Below are 17,000 nucleotides of genomic sequence, written 5' to 3' on the forward strand. Positions count from 1 at the left end.
GGCTGCACCGGCCCTGGATCTGGGGATGAAATTGATGCGTAACTTTGACGCCGTCTCCTCGATAATACTGAGTAATATTAAAGGGGAAGCGGTGGCACTGGCAATACGCCAGCATCTCCGGGAAACTCCAAATCTGGAACAAGAGAGACAGCTACCCAAAATAATTTCCGATAGCTATTCTAGTATGGGACGGGATAGTTTGGGAGCCAAACCTAAAAAAATGGAATTAACATGTACCACCCATAAGGAAGGTACGAGGCAGGCACAAAAGGGCACTAAAAAGCGCTGGGACAAACAAAAAGATTTCAAAGACAAAAGAAATAAGAGAGCTGATTCTCCACATCCGGAGTACTCCGAAAGGAGGTATAATCTTAGAAATAGAGAGAACATTAGGACTCCAGACAGATATACTGATTCACGTCCCTCTCGTTCCTTTCAGAACACAGCGGATAAACGTAGAGAGAGAGGGGGCCGTCAAGATCGACGTCCGGAATACGTGAAAGAAAAGAAAGACTCACCACAGTCTGCCATTAAAAAAGAAGAAAAAACTCCTCAGCAAAAGCCGCAGTTTAAAAAGAAGAAAGTGGCCGCACTGACAGTTAAAAATGCCAGTAGTATTGAGAACACTGTTGAGGAACAAGAAGTGGGCCGTAACTCTGTTGGACAGCGCAGAAGAGGTCACGATATGTCGCCAGAGTCTGAAAGATCATCTGGATTCGACAGCAACTAGCGATTACATCGCGGTTGAGACAGCGGATGGCCACGTTCTCCCACCCGATCGGGGTTTATGATTTAACAATTCAGATAGAGGGAGACGTGGAACGAGTTATTAGTGTAATATTTTGGGATGACCTAACTAGTGATATCCTGTTGGCCGAGAGAGACTGGCCACCTAAACACGTCCGCAAGCTCCAGCATGGGGAAGATGTCATTTTGCCTTCTTTCTCCGATCTTGTTCCAGAAGCAGACAAAAGAGCCTATGCTGCTGAATGGGCTTTAGCGCAGGCACCTGCACTATACCGTAATCATGTAGGTTGGGACAAGGATTCTCCTTGTCATGTGATTCCCGTTAGGTCTACACCCTAACGACAGCCACAATACCCTGTTAAACATGAAGCGAAAGCTCCGGTGACGGAGATACTGTCACAACTGGAGTACCAGGGAGTGATTGAGCCCTGTACATCGGCAATGAATAATCCACTATTCCCTGTTGCGAAGCCAGATCATTCATATAGAATAGTGGTTGATTATAGACATTTGAATAGTCATACACGCACATATGCTATACAAAACTCCCACAGCACAGCACTGATAAATAATATAGTGCCTAAAAAATATAAAACAACATTGGATATATCTAATGGATTTTTCTGCCAGAATTTAGCGCATGAGAGTAGGGACCTAAGTGCATTTTCATTTGGCTCCCAGAAACGCTTTTGCCGTTTACCTCAAGGCTATAAAAATAGCCCAGGCCTGTTTTCAGCCCGTGTAACATCAATTTTGAACGAAATTGATTCTGATGCATTGTCCTATGTGGATGATATCTATCTCACTGACGACGCCCTCGACATTAATCTTGCAAGGGTCGATCTGATCATTTTGGGGTTTGCAGACCTGGGGTATAAATTTAATTTTAAGAAAAGCAAGATAGCCTTTCTTAGTGTGTTGTTCCTGGGATGTGAGCTATCAAACGAAGGGAAGAGCCTGGCCCCACACTTTCTAGAAAAGTGTGCTCAACTACAGCCTCCCAACACACTTAAGAAATTACAGTCATTACTGGGTTTCTTCAATTTTGGCAGAACATACATTCTAGATTATGCAGAACGCATCAAGCCACTTTATGACTTAATACAGCCCAATTTTTCTAGCAGACGATGGACGATTGAACACACACATATCCTTAGGGATATGCAACGGGATATGCTTGATGCTAAACACTTACACACATGTGACAATAAAACAAATTTGGTCATCAGAATAATTGCTGGAGCACTTGGATTTACTTATGTCATCTTTAATAAGGATGACACAGTGCCGATAGCATATAAATCACATTTATATTCCAATGCTGAAAAACGTTTTGCACCTACAGAAAAGATTCTGACAGCGGTTCAGATGGCCGTCATAAAGGAGAGGCCACTTGCCCAGGGGAAACGCATTATTGTTGTCTCCCCGGTGCCGACCTTAGAGGCGGTCACTAAAGCGAGCGTTCCAAACGCTAAGGCATTACATCCACGCTGGATTCAATGGGCAACGTCTCTGACCGCCACTGATGTCGATTATGTATTTGATCCAAGACTTCAGACACAAGAGTTTCTCCAGTATGAACAGGAGTACCCCGCTCCTCTAAATATTTTGCCACTAGACAGTTATGATATTATCATTTATACTGACGGATCAGCACAACCGGCTGTAGGTACTAAACATCAATACTCGGCAGCTTGCGCAGCCGTGTGAGGGGTACTGGAAGACTGAGTTTTCCATCCTCACAATACCTACACGCAGACCTTAGGGGACTGCACAGCCCAGTTGGCTGAGCTTAAGGCTCTTCTTCTAGCACTCGAACATACTGAGGCAGGAAGCCAGACTTTGATAGTCTGATTCATATTACTGCGTCCAGTCAGACAATGAATATCTCAATCATTGGAAACTGAACGGGTTTAGAGATTCTAAAGGGAACACCATTAAACACAAAATGTTGTGGGGAAGGGTGGCTGATCTTAAGGATAAGCTGCCATGTGTCCATGTAGTTCATACATTGGGACACCAACGTGTAGGGGTACACGTTGCCGGCAATAATTTGGCTGATGAAGCAGCCAAAGCATCAGTAGCTACGGCTTCTGTGGCTGCAGTGACCCGTTCTCGGACGAGATTGGATAATGAAATACTGATTGCCGTTAAAGCTTCGGCTGCAGGCAAGACCCTTCCGAAAGGATACCCTACGAACTATACTTACCATATCAGTGCACAGAATGTTGCTTATACAACAATTCCTGGGATTGGAGATCAAGTGATCCCCAATGAAGACCAGAGACTAGAGCTGATTACGGCCGCACATAAGGGTGCCGATTCTGCACATGCTGGTATACAGGCCACAATAACAATTTTACAGCAGCGATACTGGTGGCCTGGTCTATGCAGACGGACTAAACAGTATGTCCTTTGTTGTGACATTTGTCAGCAGATTAAGGGTTCTAATATCAAACGCCCTCTGCAGACATCCCTCTTAGTGTCAGACAAGCCACTCCAGTGTGTGTACCTAGACCATTGTGGTCCCTTACAGCCTGATGGTGCACACAAATACATTTTAGTGGCTGTGGATTCCTGTTCTAGATTCCTGTGGGTATGGCCACAGCGGTCGGCTGACGCTCGGACTGTTATAAAAGATTTGCTGATCTTTATCGGTACATATGTGGTTGCAGCATTCCATTCGGACCAGGGCCCTGCATTTGCCTCTAAGGCATTTAGGGACACCATGGGGACGATGGGTGTTGAACTCCATTACTCCTCACCATACCATCCCGAGGGAAATTCGGTCGTGGAGAGGCGGAATCGTGATCTAAAGCAGTCCTTAACAGCTCGAGTATTAGGTTCAGGCCGCAGTTGGTTACACCACCTATATGGGGTCCAGAGAGCACTGAATAATCTGCCTAGACGGTCCTTGGGGGGGAAGTCTCCATATGAGGTTCTCTTTGGGATACCTATGTATATCCCAGATCTTGATGCCCCTGGTATGGTGGCAGCAGACACACCATTTGACATAAAAGAACGTCTCACTGTTTTACAGGAGCTTCAGCAATTTTGTGATGATAAATCATCTGCAAGTGCTGCCACCTTAGGAATAAGGGAATTGGCAAAAACTTCGACTGGCTGGATTCCTAACGTTGGGGATCTGGTTCGTGAGAAGATCGCTGTGAAAAAGGAGTTTGGTCCATCATACAGAGCACCTGTACCCGTCTTGGGAATAAAAGGCACCAGGACTGTCATTCTACCACCTCTGTCTGGTTCTAAATCGAACAGATTCATCTCCATTGATGACATCAAATTACACCATGTGGCCGATTCTTCACAGTAGACCAGGAGGTCCCTTGGGTGGTTCCCGATCCCCTCTCACTACCCAACAGGACATCCATCTACATATTAGGATGAACATCACTACTACTGACTATGCAACTATGTCAACTGCTGTTCCAGACACTTCCTCGACCAAGGGGAGGGCGGAAAATTAACTTTTGTTGGTTCCAGTCACATCTTCGGTGACTACCCCGCTTCAAGACTTGGCTGTGTTTTACACGAACACTTCCACGACTAATGACGTTGTCTATCAAGAACATCCACGAGTGGTATATCAGAATATAGCGGCTCCTTTGTTTGCAGAGACTACCTCTGGCTATTTCATTGACATTGATGATTTTTCTTCGGATTCATCCTCTACAGTGATTGACAATATTTCAAAAAGTAGTAAGCTGTATCGATGGCTTAAAAAGACTTATTTGATATATCCATGGAACTACTTGTGGTTCTGTTTGACATTTATTGCATTCTTTTTATGGATTGGTTTTGAGACTGTTTTCTTTTTGCTCATAAATGGTCACTATTTTCCTGATCGCTCCTCAGTGGAGCCTGTTGAAATTTTAACACCACATCATTCTTCACATAAGGTCCGACGAGATTTGTCCCCTGTGAATATTACAGCTATACCAATTACTGATGGGATTGTGTGGGACAAAGTTCCATTCGATATATACGGGCCTACGGAGATAATTCAAATACCATACATGTTCAAAATTTCATTGTCTGATGTTATTACACCTAATGTTGTCTCTGATGATTGGGATGTCTAAACAGTTAATTCCATGCTAGCTGAAATGAAGGACTATTCCGCTTTTGGAAGTGATGATGTATATGATTATACAATGAATTATGGGGAAATGTTCTGCTATAACAATTGGGGACATCACTACCTACACCGTGCAACTAGATATAGCCCTCTCTTGAACTACACACAGTGGGAACACTGTTCCACACCAGGGGTGGGGAGTCCAAAGTATTACAGCGATAAATTTACATACTTTTCTGGGCATGATACAAGGAAAGCAGAGTCGTATTATTTTAAAATACCTCCTGCACATATTGGTAAACTTTTGCTAACAGATACAAAACTGATTTATTCAGATCCCTTCGTTTCCCGGCTCTCGCTAGAGGGTTACGAATATTGGAAAAACAATATTGATTTGAAAAGTGTATGGGGAACACAAGCTTGGCAGATACAGGGTACAGAGGCTTTGTTTCGGGCATGCCTGATTCCTGTGCAAATGATTTTCTTAAATGACACTATAGAGCAGACATCCTGTGTAGGGTTAGCAAAAATTAAAGACATGAACACACCCAGTATCCCTACTCCTACAAAATTTAAAGATTGGCAACGCTTTCTTAATGTCTCAGAAGACAGACTAGATGCAATGGTTAAGGCTGGTTCCTATAATTCTTCACTTTCTCGTCCCGGCAGGTGGTTGGTATGGCCCACCGACACTGATGAGTGTCAAAAGCGTTTCTTGAACTCTTCAAGGCGTTTTTCCATTCACAAGCCTGACCCTCGCTTTCTATCAGGTCAACATACAGGTATAATTACGACATACAGTGTGGGTAAGCTGTGACAGCAATGGGTGCAGACGAACACGTTAACAGCGGTTAAGAAACACCTGAACACTCTTTCTGACAGTATAGACTTGCAGGATTTCCTGTTAGGTCCTAGAAAACAACGCTCTAAACGGTTTTTATATGCTATGCACAATGAAATTTGGAAACTTTCCCAGATTGAGGCTGCTGCACGTTTAAGGCAACTCGATAAAGAAAATTTGGAAAAAACATTAGCTGTTGTCGACAATGGCATGAACACGCTGTCCAACAGGATTTATACACTATCAAATATAGTATCGTCTGCTATTGATATCACTCAGACAGACTTGTCCCGGTTATATCATGGGCAAACGCAGCTACGTTCCATCATGCAGCTGGGTTGGACATTACAGACACTGAAAAGTGGCCACATTCCATGGAGGTACATTAATGGGAGTGAACTATTCACTGCTTTTAATTTTTCCAGGGAACAAGAGACAATGGCTAAAAGGGAGGCTAGTTTCACCCTGCTTCAAGTAGAAAAGTTAGATAAGTTGCCCTTCACAGTAGCAGAGAGTCCTTCAACTATCTGGCTCTTGCATGGCATTATTAATTTACCGATTTCAACGTTTCGTTTCTCGAGCTGCCTGAAACATCTTGCCGTGGGACGATATGAGCGGCTAGGAGATAGCTTTATTAAGGAAGAGTGGGAGTTGCCCTTTGACTATAAATGTCTGAACGGTGAACAGGAGGTCTTTCTTAGCGGAAGTGAATGTGAGACTGCTGTTCGTCATTCCATGATATGCAAACAGGTGTCTTTTCACGGTCTTTTGCAATGCGGGGGTTGCAAATTTGGCCTGTTTTCTGAAGGGTACTCCCGTCCCCTTGATTCGTCCAGTGTTTCATGTACTTTCCAATGGAAGTTATGTTCTACTGAACAATCAAAGCTGTTGCGGCTTGCGACCTGGAATTGCCTACGCAATCTCAGTCACGAAGGTCGTTACGTGTTGTGGCCATGTTTTGTTTCCCCCCACACGAGAGATACAAGTATCTGAAATGTGGCCCCACATAGACACTATTAATATGAACTATGACAAGTTGAGTAGACTAAAGGCGCTATTGTTTCAGAAACAGGTCGCCTTGACTTCCGCAAAAGAGACGTATGCTCTCCAGATTGCGAGATCATCAGCCGAGATACAATCCCTTTTAAATACCGATTTCCCCAAACACTTTGGAGAGCTGGTGTCCAGAATATTCAATGCTTCAAGCACCACTGGGATTGTGCATTTCTTTAAGGCTGTTGGGTCTGGTTTTGTGTCCATCTTCCAGACTGTCTTCGGAGTCATCCCATCAGCCATCCATTCTCTCTTTTCCAGTGTGTTTGGTGGCTTTCCGATTATTTTGGCTTTAAATGGCGGACTACTACTGCTATTTCTTCTGATTCGCGGTGGTTGTTTCTTTCCAGCAACACAGAGCAATGGAGCCGCTCCTGTCAACTCCACTGTGCCGTGAGCGCATGGTTCGGATCTTCGGTACACCTTTGCTGGTGGAACTGGAGCTTGACTGGTCGTTGTCATTCCGGCCACTTCTCTGGTGTGTACAACCGGTCTTCCGCTGCATATGGTGTCTCTTTGAACATCTGCCTATGGTCTGTCTTGCTGTTGCACCAACATCTCCTGTGGACCACGAACTGCTGATGTCCCCGATGAGGGTTCATACACGGTCATGCCCCTTGAGACTGAGGTTGCTCCTTGAGGTGACCTATGAGCCTTCCGTTATGAGATCTAACATGGATGAGGACACTGCAGCAAGTATTGATGCACCGGTGTATATGCCTCACTTCTGCTCTGTGGATCCGTTTGTCCGCCCAGCACTAGACTTCACTTCGGACGATGTTGACTCATTTTTGAGGTCCTTGACTGGTGACTTCGATGACATTCTTCAAGATCCTGCGTATAACACATAATTTGATGAATTTGCTTACCATTCCCGATTCCAAATTATGCAATTATAATAAAGATTTGCTGAACTTGTCATGGTTGATATTAACATCTCTGTATGTATTTTTAGACAGTTTTTTAACGTGTTTTTCATACACAGCGATTTTTATTATTAGCTTTTTTATTAGCTTGTTTTTTGCCTTTGGCCTTTAGTTCAGAAGCAGGTTTTTTAGCGTTTGGGTTCCTGTACCTTCATCATACCTGTTACGGCAATGGGGAGGGTGTAGTGAATCCTAGTTTGTTTTAACAGGATAGCAGGAGTTAGCTTAGCCGTAGGCTTGTAAACTCGTGCCCCCGTCACCTAGTGACTTTTAACCTACTTAGCTTGCTCTGTCTTAGCCCATTTAATTTTCATTTCCTCTAAGATGGCTGCCTTGTTTATAGTTAGGCCACTTGTTATGAGTTTTATTATCAGTATCACTGTGCCAAGGCGTCAAGTTTAAATACGAAAGACAAACAAACAGTAGGTGTTCACACTTAGGGATTTTCCCTCTCTATACTTTCGAGGGATTGTTGATATTAATTGCCGTCCCAAGCATGCCTGTTATCTATTGTTTTGGAACACACCTACGTCAGGAGACCTTGTAGATCTGTATAAATACATCACACTTTAGACAGATAATCAGAGGGATTCCGACCAGAGGGCATCGCCACCATCGCTGATGTCGATGCTGCAGTCGTCTTGACGCTGACCCAGTCTTCGTGTCCCTACGGTGTCTGAGATAGAGACCTCATTCCAAGGTAACGAGGGTTGGGGGCTCCTCTCATGGACACGGCTTTGGCAGATTAGGTTTAGCAAACCCAGCTCTCCTTTAGGTAGGAGGTTAGGCCTATTCACATTAGGGAAATAGGGCATATTCCATCTTATATATCTCTTTCATGTATTGCAAAATGGTGGGGGTCTTCATTACAATGACTCTCTTCTTCACAATACTGTTACTTGCTATATTCATTATCCTAATCATTGCAGTCCATGCAACTTAACGCAAATTGCAGTTATGTTAAATAAAAAGCTATTATAACTATACTGCATCTGTGTCATTGCCTGTGTTTGTATGGGACATAATATATCTGTGAGAAAAGGGTCATTTCCGTTTAACCACGACAATCCCGGAGATATCTTATTTGTGAGTCCATGCGTAAACGGCTGCCATAAATCACCTTTTACTATTGTGTTTTTGGTGAGGTGCTGCTAGTGAGCCGGTAAGGTTGGGATGACAGTTGAGACTTGTTGTAGGAAAGACGTAGTCGACTACAAACAAAAGTACTGCCATCCTTAAACCAGCAGTCTTGCTCAGAGCAAGAGTCCAAACTATGACATATCGTGCATCTTAATTCTGGGGATGATATTGTTGCCCGTTTGTTCTCTCAAGATATCACTGGAACCTATTTGTCTCTTTTTTTTTATTTTATTTTTATTTCAGTGTATACCAGATTATTGGTCTATGATTACTGCATGCTACTAGTTTGGATTTGGAGCATATAATAATAATTGCCGGTTGTTATCCAGATTGATGTTACTTCAGGATGTTGATACAGACTTTGCAGTAGTTCCTCATGCATAATTGTTCGATGTTTAGACAGAGGTTTGGCACACCATCAAGGTTGTGATGTCTGACCCTAGTAACATAATAGGGGGAAAGGCACACCATTAGCCCACAAGGGTGGATGCCGGAACTAATGACATACAACAACTAGTATAGCAATGAGAAACGTAAACTCGCACGTATATTTTATAATTCTTTCAGCTACATTTAAATATATACATCTGAAAAAAACAATTTACTGCCTTCCAAAAGACACAAATGTTATATGCAATGATACTCTGACACTCTGACTCTGGAAAGAAGGGGCACACACCAATAATGATATAACAATTGTCAACATCCGATAGGAAGTTTATGCACTACTTGTAACATCTTTTGACAAACTAGATCAATAGGAAATATAATTACAATATTAACCCCAGGCAGAGAAAACACAAAAGAACAGACATGGAGCCATTGTATCGGCCATCAGTTAGATGCAAAACCTTCTGATGGTTGGTACTATCCCAGAACAGTCAATGTTCATCTACCTAGACAATATTCTAAATATTTCTTTGTAAAATTATTAAACCAAGGCAAAACTACTAAATGACATACCTATATGTATTTAGTATTTGAAGGGGTGAGCAGAGGCATGTCCCGCAGAGGCCCCTCTTTCCAGATCTTTCACATCCCCTAAGAGAGGAGAGCCAGCGTCATTCTCCTGGGATGTGCTGCTCAGTTTTGCAGTCAAGGTTCAAGATTCCAGGCAAGCTCAAAGATACAAGTGCAGGCTGCAGACTCCTGCTGTGTTCTTTTGGAGCCTGTCCAGCACAATTCCATTCAGCTCTTAAACCTTTCTGACCCAAGCTTCTAAAAGCATAGGTTTACATAGGAGGCATGCATGTACTGCCCCTAAGTATGGATGTCTGCTTTAGAGAACTGCACTAAGCTTTAGTCCAAGCCCACAATGAACATCTATCTCTGAATTAGCTTTAACTGTTACCATTTTAATCCCAGTACTAAGAAGGCTGATGAAAACACACCTGAAACATCATGTAGTCACGTGGCTTGTTTGTTTTCTATAGAGTCTTCGTTCTTTTATCTCTAGAATATTTGTAATTACATTCCATTAGATTTTTTTCTAGTAGTCCTTTGAATGTGGTTTTCTTCAGCCATGTGTAGAACCTTTTAGGATCATCATACTGCAGGTAGAATTGTGGCCCGCTATGCTTTTCTTTGTATTGTTTCAAATTTCAAGTATTTTTGCCTCAGCAGAGATCTCCGTTTTGTTAGAGGTGGCGAGTATCAGGTCATCTTCAGTTAAAGAAAAATGTCTAGTAATTAGTGTGAATCTCTTCGGGACTTTACTTACCCATGTTTGGTTATGCTTCTTATATCGATCAGCTGCTTTTAGCAATTAAGGCCCATATTTATACTTTTTGACGCACAACTGCGCCAACCCAGTTGTGCGTCAAAACTTTTACCGTCGGCTAATGCCATTCCAACGTGCCATGCGGGCGCCTTATTAATGGAATGACGTTAGCCGGCGCTGCGGACTGGTGTGCGCCAAAAAAAATGACTCACACCAGGCAGCGCCGGAGTATGGGAAAATGGGGGTTGTGCGTCAAAAAACGGTGCAAGTCAGGTCTGAGGCAAAATTCAGGACTCAAACCGGATTTGCGCCATTTTTTTTTACACCCAACCTCCATTGACATGACTCCTGTCTTAGCAAAGACAGGAGTCATGCCCCCTTGCCCAATGGCCATGCCCAGGGGACTTATGTCCCCTGGGCATAGACATTGGGCATAGTGGCATGTAGGGGGGCCCAAATCAGGCCCCCCTATGCCACAAAAGAAATCGGAAAAAAATACTTACCCGAACTTACCTTTACTTCCCTGGGATGGGTCCCTCCATCCTTGGGTGTCCTCCTGGGGTGGGCAATGGTGGCAGGGGGTGTCCTGGGGGCAGGGAAGGGTACCTCTGGGCTCCTCCCGAGCCCACAGGTCCCTTAACGCCTGCCCTGACCCAGGCGTTAAAAAACAGCGCCCATCAGGCTGTGCGCTGTTTTTTAAGGCCTGCCCCCTCCTGTGCGTCAAAATGACGTCAGAGTATAAATAAGGGGCACAGGCCTTAAAGTCATTTTTTGGAAGGGAACGCCTACCTTGCATATAATTAACGCAAGGCTGGTTCCCCCTTCCAAAAAATGACGCACATGGTGGAATTTTGATGCCCGCGGGGTCGGACGTCAAAGTATAAATATGGGTCAGGGTTTGCGCCGACTGTGCGTCAAAAAATTTGACACACATTCGGCACAAACAGAGTATAAATATGCCCCTAAATCTTATTTTCTATTTTTTACCCCCAAGGGCATGAGGCTGTTTTTACTTTATGTTTTAGCTCTTGGTGTTATTACCTTAGTTGTATTTAACAGTATTGGGGCCTATTTTCTATTTATTTTTGCTGCTTCTTTTGAATCCAGTATAATACCTTGAAGACCTTGACACATACTATGGATTAGGGTTTGGTTGTATGTGTACTCTTAATTTCAGTAATCTCTCTCTTTTGTGGAGGTGTACGTAATGCATCATTTCAATATCATCTAGAAGTTGTCTGACTAATTTGTTTTGCTCAGGCGTTCACTGCTATAGTTTCTTTCCTCTGGGAAACCTACTTTACCTTGTACATTTTTGTGCTTCTATGTCAATTACTAAATGTAGGAGGCTGGCCTGGCTTATAGTGGGTACTTTGTGGTACTTACACCCTGTGCCAGGTCCAGTTATCCCTTATTAGTAGAATAGAGGTGTTTCTAGCAGCTTAGGCTGATAAAAGGTAGCTATGGCAAAGCAGCTTAGGCTGAACTAGGAGACATGCAAAGCTCCTACTATACCACTTATATCATACAGCACAATATCATAGGAGAACACAATACACAGAGTTACTAAAAATAATGGTACTTTATTTTTATGACAATATGCCAAAAGTATCTCAGTGAGTACCTTCAGTAAGAAGGTAAGTAATATACACAAGTCATATGTACACAAACCCAACCTAGGTAAGTAACAGTAAGAAAAGTAATGCAAACAGTGTAGAATGAAAATAGGATGCAATAGGTGAACATAGGTCTAGGGGCAACACAAACCATATACTCCAAAAGTGGAATGCGAATCACGAATGGACCCCAGACCTATGGGAGCTTCTAGAGGGTCGCTGGGACTGTAAGAAAACAGTCACCCCAAGACCCTGAAAAGTAGGAGTAAAGTACACCTACTACCCCAATAGGACACAATAGTCGTGATAGGGGGATTCTGCAAGAACCACAAACACCAGCAAAGCACTGAAGACGGATTCCTGGACCTGAGGACCTGCAAGGCAAGGGGACCAAGTCCAAGAGTCGCGATAGTGTCCAGGGGGGGCAGGAGCCCAGGAAACCCCGGATGAAGGTGCAAGAAAGCTTCCTCTGGGTGGAAGAAGCCAAGGATTCTGCAACAACGAAAAGGGCTAGGAACTTCTCCATTGGATGGAAGATGTCCCACGGCGTCCTGGAGGTTGCAGAAATACCGCAAACAAGCCTTGCTATCTGCAAGGGTCGCAGTAGAGGTTTTTGGGTGCTGCTGGGGACCAGGAAGGACCAGGATGTTGCCCCTTGGAGGAGGAGACAGAGGGGGAGCTCAGCAACTCAGAGAGCCCCTACAGAAGCAGGCAGCACCCGCAGAACTACCAGAGTAAGCACTTTGAAGATTTGTGAACCGGAGCTGGCTCAGAGTCATAAAGGAGGGTCCCACGACGTCAGAGTCCAACTCAGAGGGTTGAGCACTGCAGAACGGAGTGCTGGGGACCCAGGCTAGGCTGTGCACAATGGAATCCTTGGAGAAGTGCACAGAAACCGGAGCAGCTTCCAATCACGCAGTAGACAGGTTTGCAGTCTAGCGTGGGGAGGCAAGGACTTACCTCCACCAAACTCGGACTGAAGGATCACTGGACTGTGGGGGTCACTTGGATAGAGTTCCTGTGTTCCAGGGACCACTCTTGTCAGGATGAGAGGGGACCCCGAGGACCGGTGATGCAGTCTTTTGGGACCTGCGTAAGCAGGGGGGAAGATTCCATCGACCCACAGGAGATTTCTTCTTGGCTTCCAGTGCAGGGTGAAGGCAGGGGACCCCCAGAGCATGCACCACCAGGAAACAGTCGAGAAAGCCGGCAGGATTAGGCGCTACAATGTTGCTGGTAGTCGTCTTGCTACTTTGTTGCGGTTTTGCAGGCGCCCTGGAGCAGTCAGCGGTCGATCCTTGGCAGAAGTCGAAGAGGGAAGCGCAGAGGAACTCTGGTGAGCTCTTGCATTCGTTATCTAAAGAATACCCCAGAGGAGAGACCCTAAATAGCCAGAAAAGGAGGTTTGGCTACCAAGAAAGGAGGATTGGCTACCAAGAAAGGTAAAAGCCTATCAGAGGGGGTCTCTGACGTCACCTGCTGGCACTGGCCACTCAGAGCGGTCCAGTGTGCCCCCAACACCTCTGTTTCCAAGATGGAAGAGGTCTGGGACACACTGGAGGAGCTCTGGGCACCTCCCCTGGGAGGTACGGGTCAGGGGAGTGGTCACTCCCCTTTCCTTTGTCCAGTTTCGCGCCAGAGCAGGGCTGGGGGATCCCTGAACCGGTGTAGACTGGCTTATGCAGAGATGGGCACCATCTGTGCCCATCAAAGCATTTCCAGAGGCTGGGGGAGGCTACTCCTCCCCAGCCCTTCACACCTATTTCCAAAGGGAGAGGGTGCAACACCCTCTCTCAGAGGAAATCCTTTGTTCTGCCTTCCTGGGCCAGAGCTGCCTAGACCCCAGGAGGGCAGAATCCTGTCTGAGGGGTTGGCAGCAGCAGCAGCTGCAGTGGAAACCCCGGAAAGGCAGTTTGGCAATACCCGGGTTCTGTGCTAGAGACCCGGGGGATCATGGAATTGTCACCCCAATACCAGAATGGTATTGGGGTGATAATTCCATGATCTAAGACATGTTACATGACAATGTTCGGAGTTACCATTGTGAAGTTATACATAGGTAGTGACCTATGTATAGTGCACGTGTGTAATGGTGTCCCCACACTCACAAAGTCTGGGGAATTTGCCCTGAACGATGTGGGGGCACATTGGCTAGTGCCAGGGTGCCCACACACTAAGTAACTTCGCACCCAACCTTCACCAGGTGAAGGTTAGACATATAGGTGACTTATAAGTTACTTATGTGCAGTGGAAAATGGCTGTGAAATAACGTGGATGTTATTTCACTCAGGCTGCAGTGGCAGGCCTGTGTAAGAATTGTCTGAGCTCCCTATGGGTGGCAAAAGAAATGCTGCAGCCCATAGGGATCTCCTGGAACCCCAATACCCTGGGTACCTAAGTACCCTATACAAGGGAATGATATGGGTGTACCAGTGTGCCAAAGAGAATTGGTAAATTTAGTCACTAGCCTGCAGTGACAAATTTAGAAAGCAGAGAGAGCATAAACACTGAGGTTTTGGTTAACAGAGCCTCAGTGATACAATTAGGCACCAGACAGGAAGCACATACAGGGCATACTTTATGAGCACTGGGGTCCTGGCTAGCAGGATCCCAGTGACACAGGGGTAAAACATACATACATACAGTGAAAAATGGGGGTAACATGCCAGGCAAGATGGTACTTTCCTACACTAAATGAGTTGGTTGGGGAACAGTGATTTGTTCTTCTATCTATTTCTTTCTACTGAGGTGTTTCGAGTCTCCTATTTGGGGTTTTATTTAGTATACGAGGAATGAAGGACAGGAATGAAACTCATCCCTAAGCCAAGGTGTGCCACGACAATGTTCTGCATTCCTTCTCTCCACTATGAATTTGAAGATGTGTCTTTAAAGTTACACCTGTCTATAATGCCTTGTTATATAGATTACATTAATACAGTTTCTTGCAGGGTATGTGTCTCTAGGGTGGATTTTGGTTCAGCATGCATGCAGTTGGAGTGGTGGGTGGTTGAGTGGCTGGTTCTCTGAGAATCGGGTGATTCTACAGATATTACTTAATCCCCCAGTGGGTAAAACTGTACATATCAGTAAAAAGTAATGCAATCATAAATATGCAAAATCTAATATCATTGTGCAATTGAAGTAAATCCCTAACTGACATACTCAATCTAATATCATCTCCCAGTAATCCCTAATAATGTGCAGAGCTCCATTGCTACCCAACTAGGTTAGTGCTATATGAATACAAAAACATGAATACAATTCTCGGTCATACTAGGATAATCTTTTTTGCTTATTAGGTAGTATGACATTGTCCAGTACAATTTTTATAGTCTTTCATCAGTTTAATCTCAGGCTACTGCCGTTGTACCATCAACATTCACAATTGACAAATGCCACAAAAGAGGACATCATTGAGTTTGTAGTTTTGGGACTGGTGCAATCATCTTAACCATATCATGAACAACTATACGGTATCCCACTGTTAATGTTTTGTTTTATCTTCTGATGAAAGCCTTGCCACAATCACAGTAGTTAAATTACTTCTCACCATTGTGAATACTTTGATGTATCATCAGCATGTAGCTCATAATAAACGTCTTATCACATTGGATACAATTTTTTAGTTTCTCCTTAGTATATTTTCTCTGGTGGAGTAACAGGCTCTCCTTCTGCTGATAAGTCTTATAACATTCACAACTTTTAAGTGGTTTCTCACCAGTGCAAACTCTCTGATGCATTGTCAACTGTTGTTTCATAATAAACGCCTTGATGAATTAAGAACAGCTATTTTATTTTTATCAGAGTGAACTCTATGATGTATGGTCAACTCTCACTTTGTAAATGTTCTCATTCAGGATTTTTAAATAATTTCACATCTGTGTGAATTTTCTGATGATGTATGGTCATCTTTTCATTTGTCATGAATGTTTTGCCACATTCATAACATTTATATGGTTTTGCCCCAGTGTGACGTACGTGATGTCGTGCTAGCTCTCTGTTTTGCTTGAACGTTTTATCACATTCAGAACACTTATACGGTTTCTCCCCAGTATGATTTCTCTGATGTATGGACAGATCATGCTTATGCTTGAAAGTTTTGTCACACTCAGAACATTTATATGGTCTCTCACCAGTGTGAACTCTCTTATGAGTGGCCATTTTATGCTTTGTAATGAACGCCTTGTCACATTCAGAGCATTTATATGGTTTCTCCCCAGTGTGAATTCTCTGATGTGGTAAAAGGTTACTCTTTCGCTTGAAAGCCTTGTCACATTCAGAACATTTAAATGGGTTTTCATTGGTGTGAATTCTGGCATGTACTGATAGGTAATGCTTTTGCTTGAAAGCCTTATCACATTCAAAACACGTATATGGTTTCTCACCAGTGTGATTTCTCTGATGTATGATCAGCTGTAGTTTTTTAATGAAAGTCTCGTCACAGTCAGAGCATTTGTATGGTTTCCCACCATTGTGATTTCTTGGAAGCATCAGCAGCTTTTGCTTTATAAGGAAAGTCTCTTCACACTGCATATATTTACATGTTCTTTGCACAGTGTGATTTCTCTGATTTAGTAATACATTATCATCAGTCACCATCTGCATCTTAGTAATGAATGATGTGGCACATTCAATGTATATGACTATGGTCTTGTGTCATCTATATAGTGAACAAACAAATTTGTAACATTCAGTGCCTTTCAAAAACTTCTCAAAGGTCTAGTTTTGCTCACTCTTTTCAATGAGAGTATTGATCCAGTTTCTATATTTATATTGCATTGGTCCAGTGTGGCCTGCCTATTGCTTAAGAATGGTACTTCTGGGGCGGAGAGCTCCGCGGCTCAAGGGAAGAGGGATTTCCCAA

General features: G+C 43.9%; 1 protein-coding gene across 1 annotated transcript; it reads right to left on the reverse strand.

The window, feature by feature from the left end:
- Positions 1 to 15,985: 15,985 nt before the first annotated feature.
- Positions 15,986 to 16,741, reverse strand: LOC138286363 (zinc finger protein 300-like). The gene has a single exon (XM_069226521.1). The coding sequence runs from the start codon at positions 16,739 to 16,741 to the stop codon at positions 15,986 to 15,988; it is 756 nt and encodes a 251-aa protein (XP_069082622.1).
- Between the last annotated feature and the right edge of the window lie 259 nt (positions 16,742 to 17,000).

Source organism: Pleurodeles waltl, chromosome 3_2 (genome assembly GCF_031143425.1).
Source record: "Pleurodeles waltl isolate 20211129_DDA chromosome 3_2, aPleWal1.hap1.20221129, whole genome shotgun sequence".
NCBI classification, from domain to species: Eukaryota; Metazoa; Chordata; class Amphibia; order Caudata; family Salamandridae; genus Pleurodeles; species Pleurodeles waltl.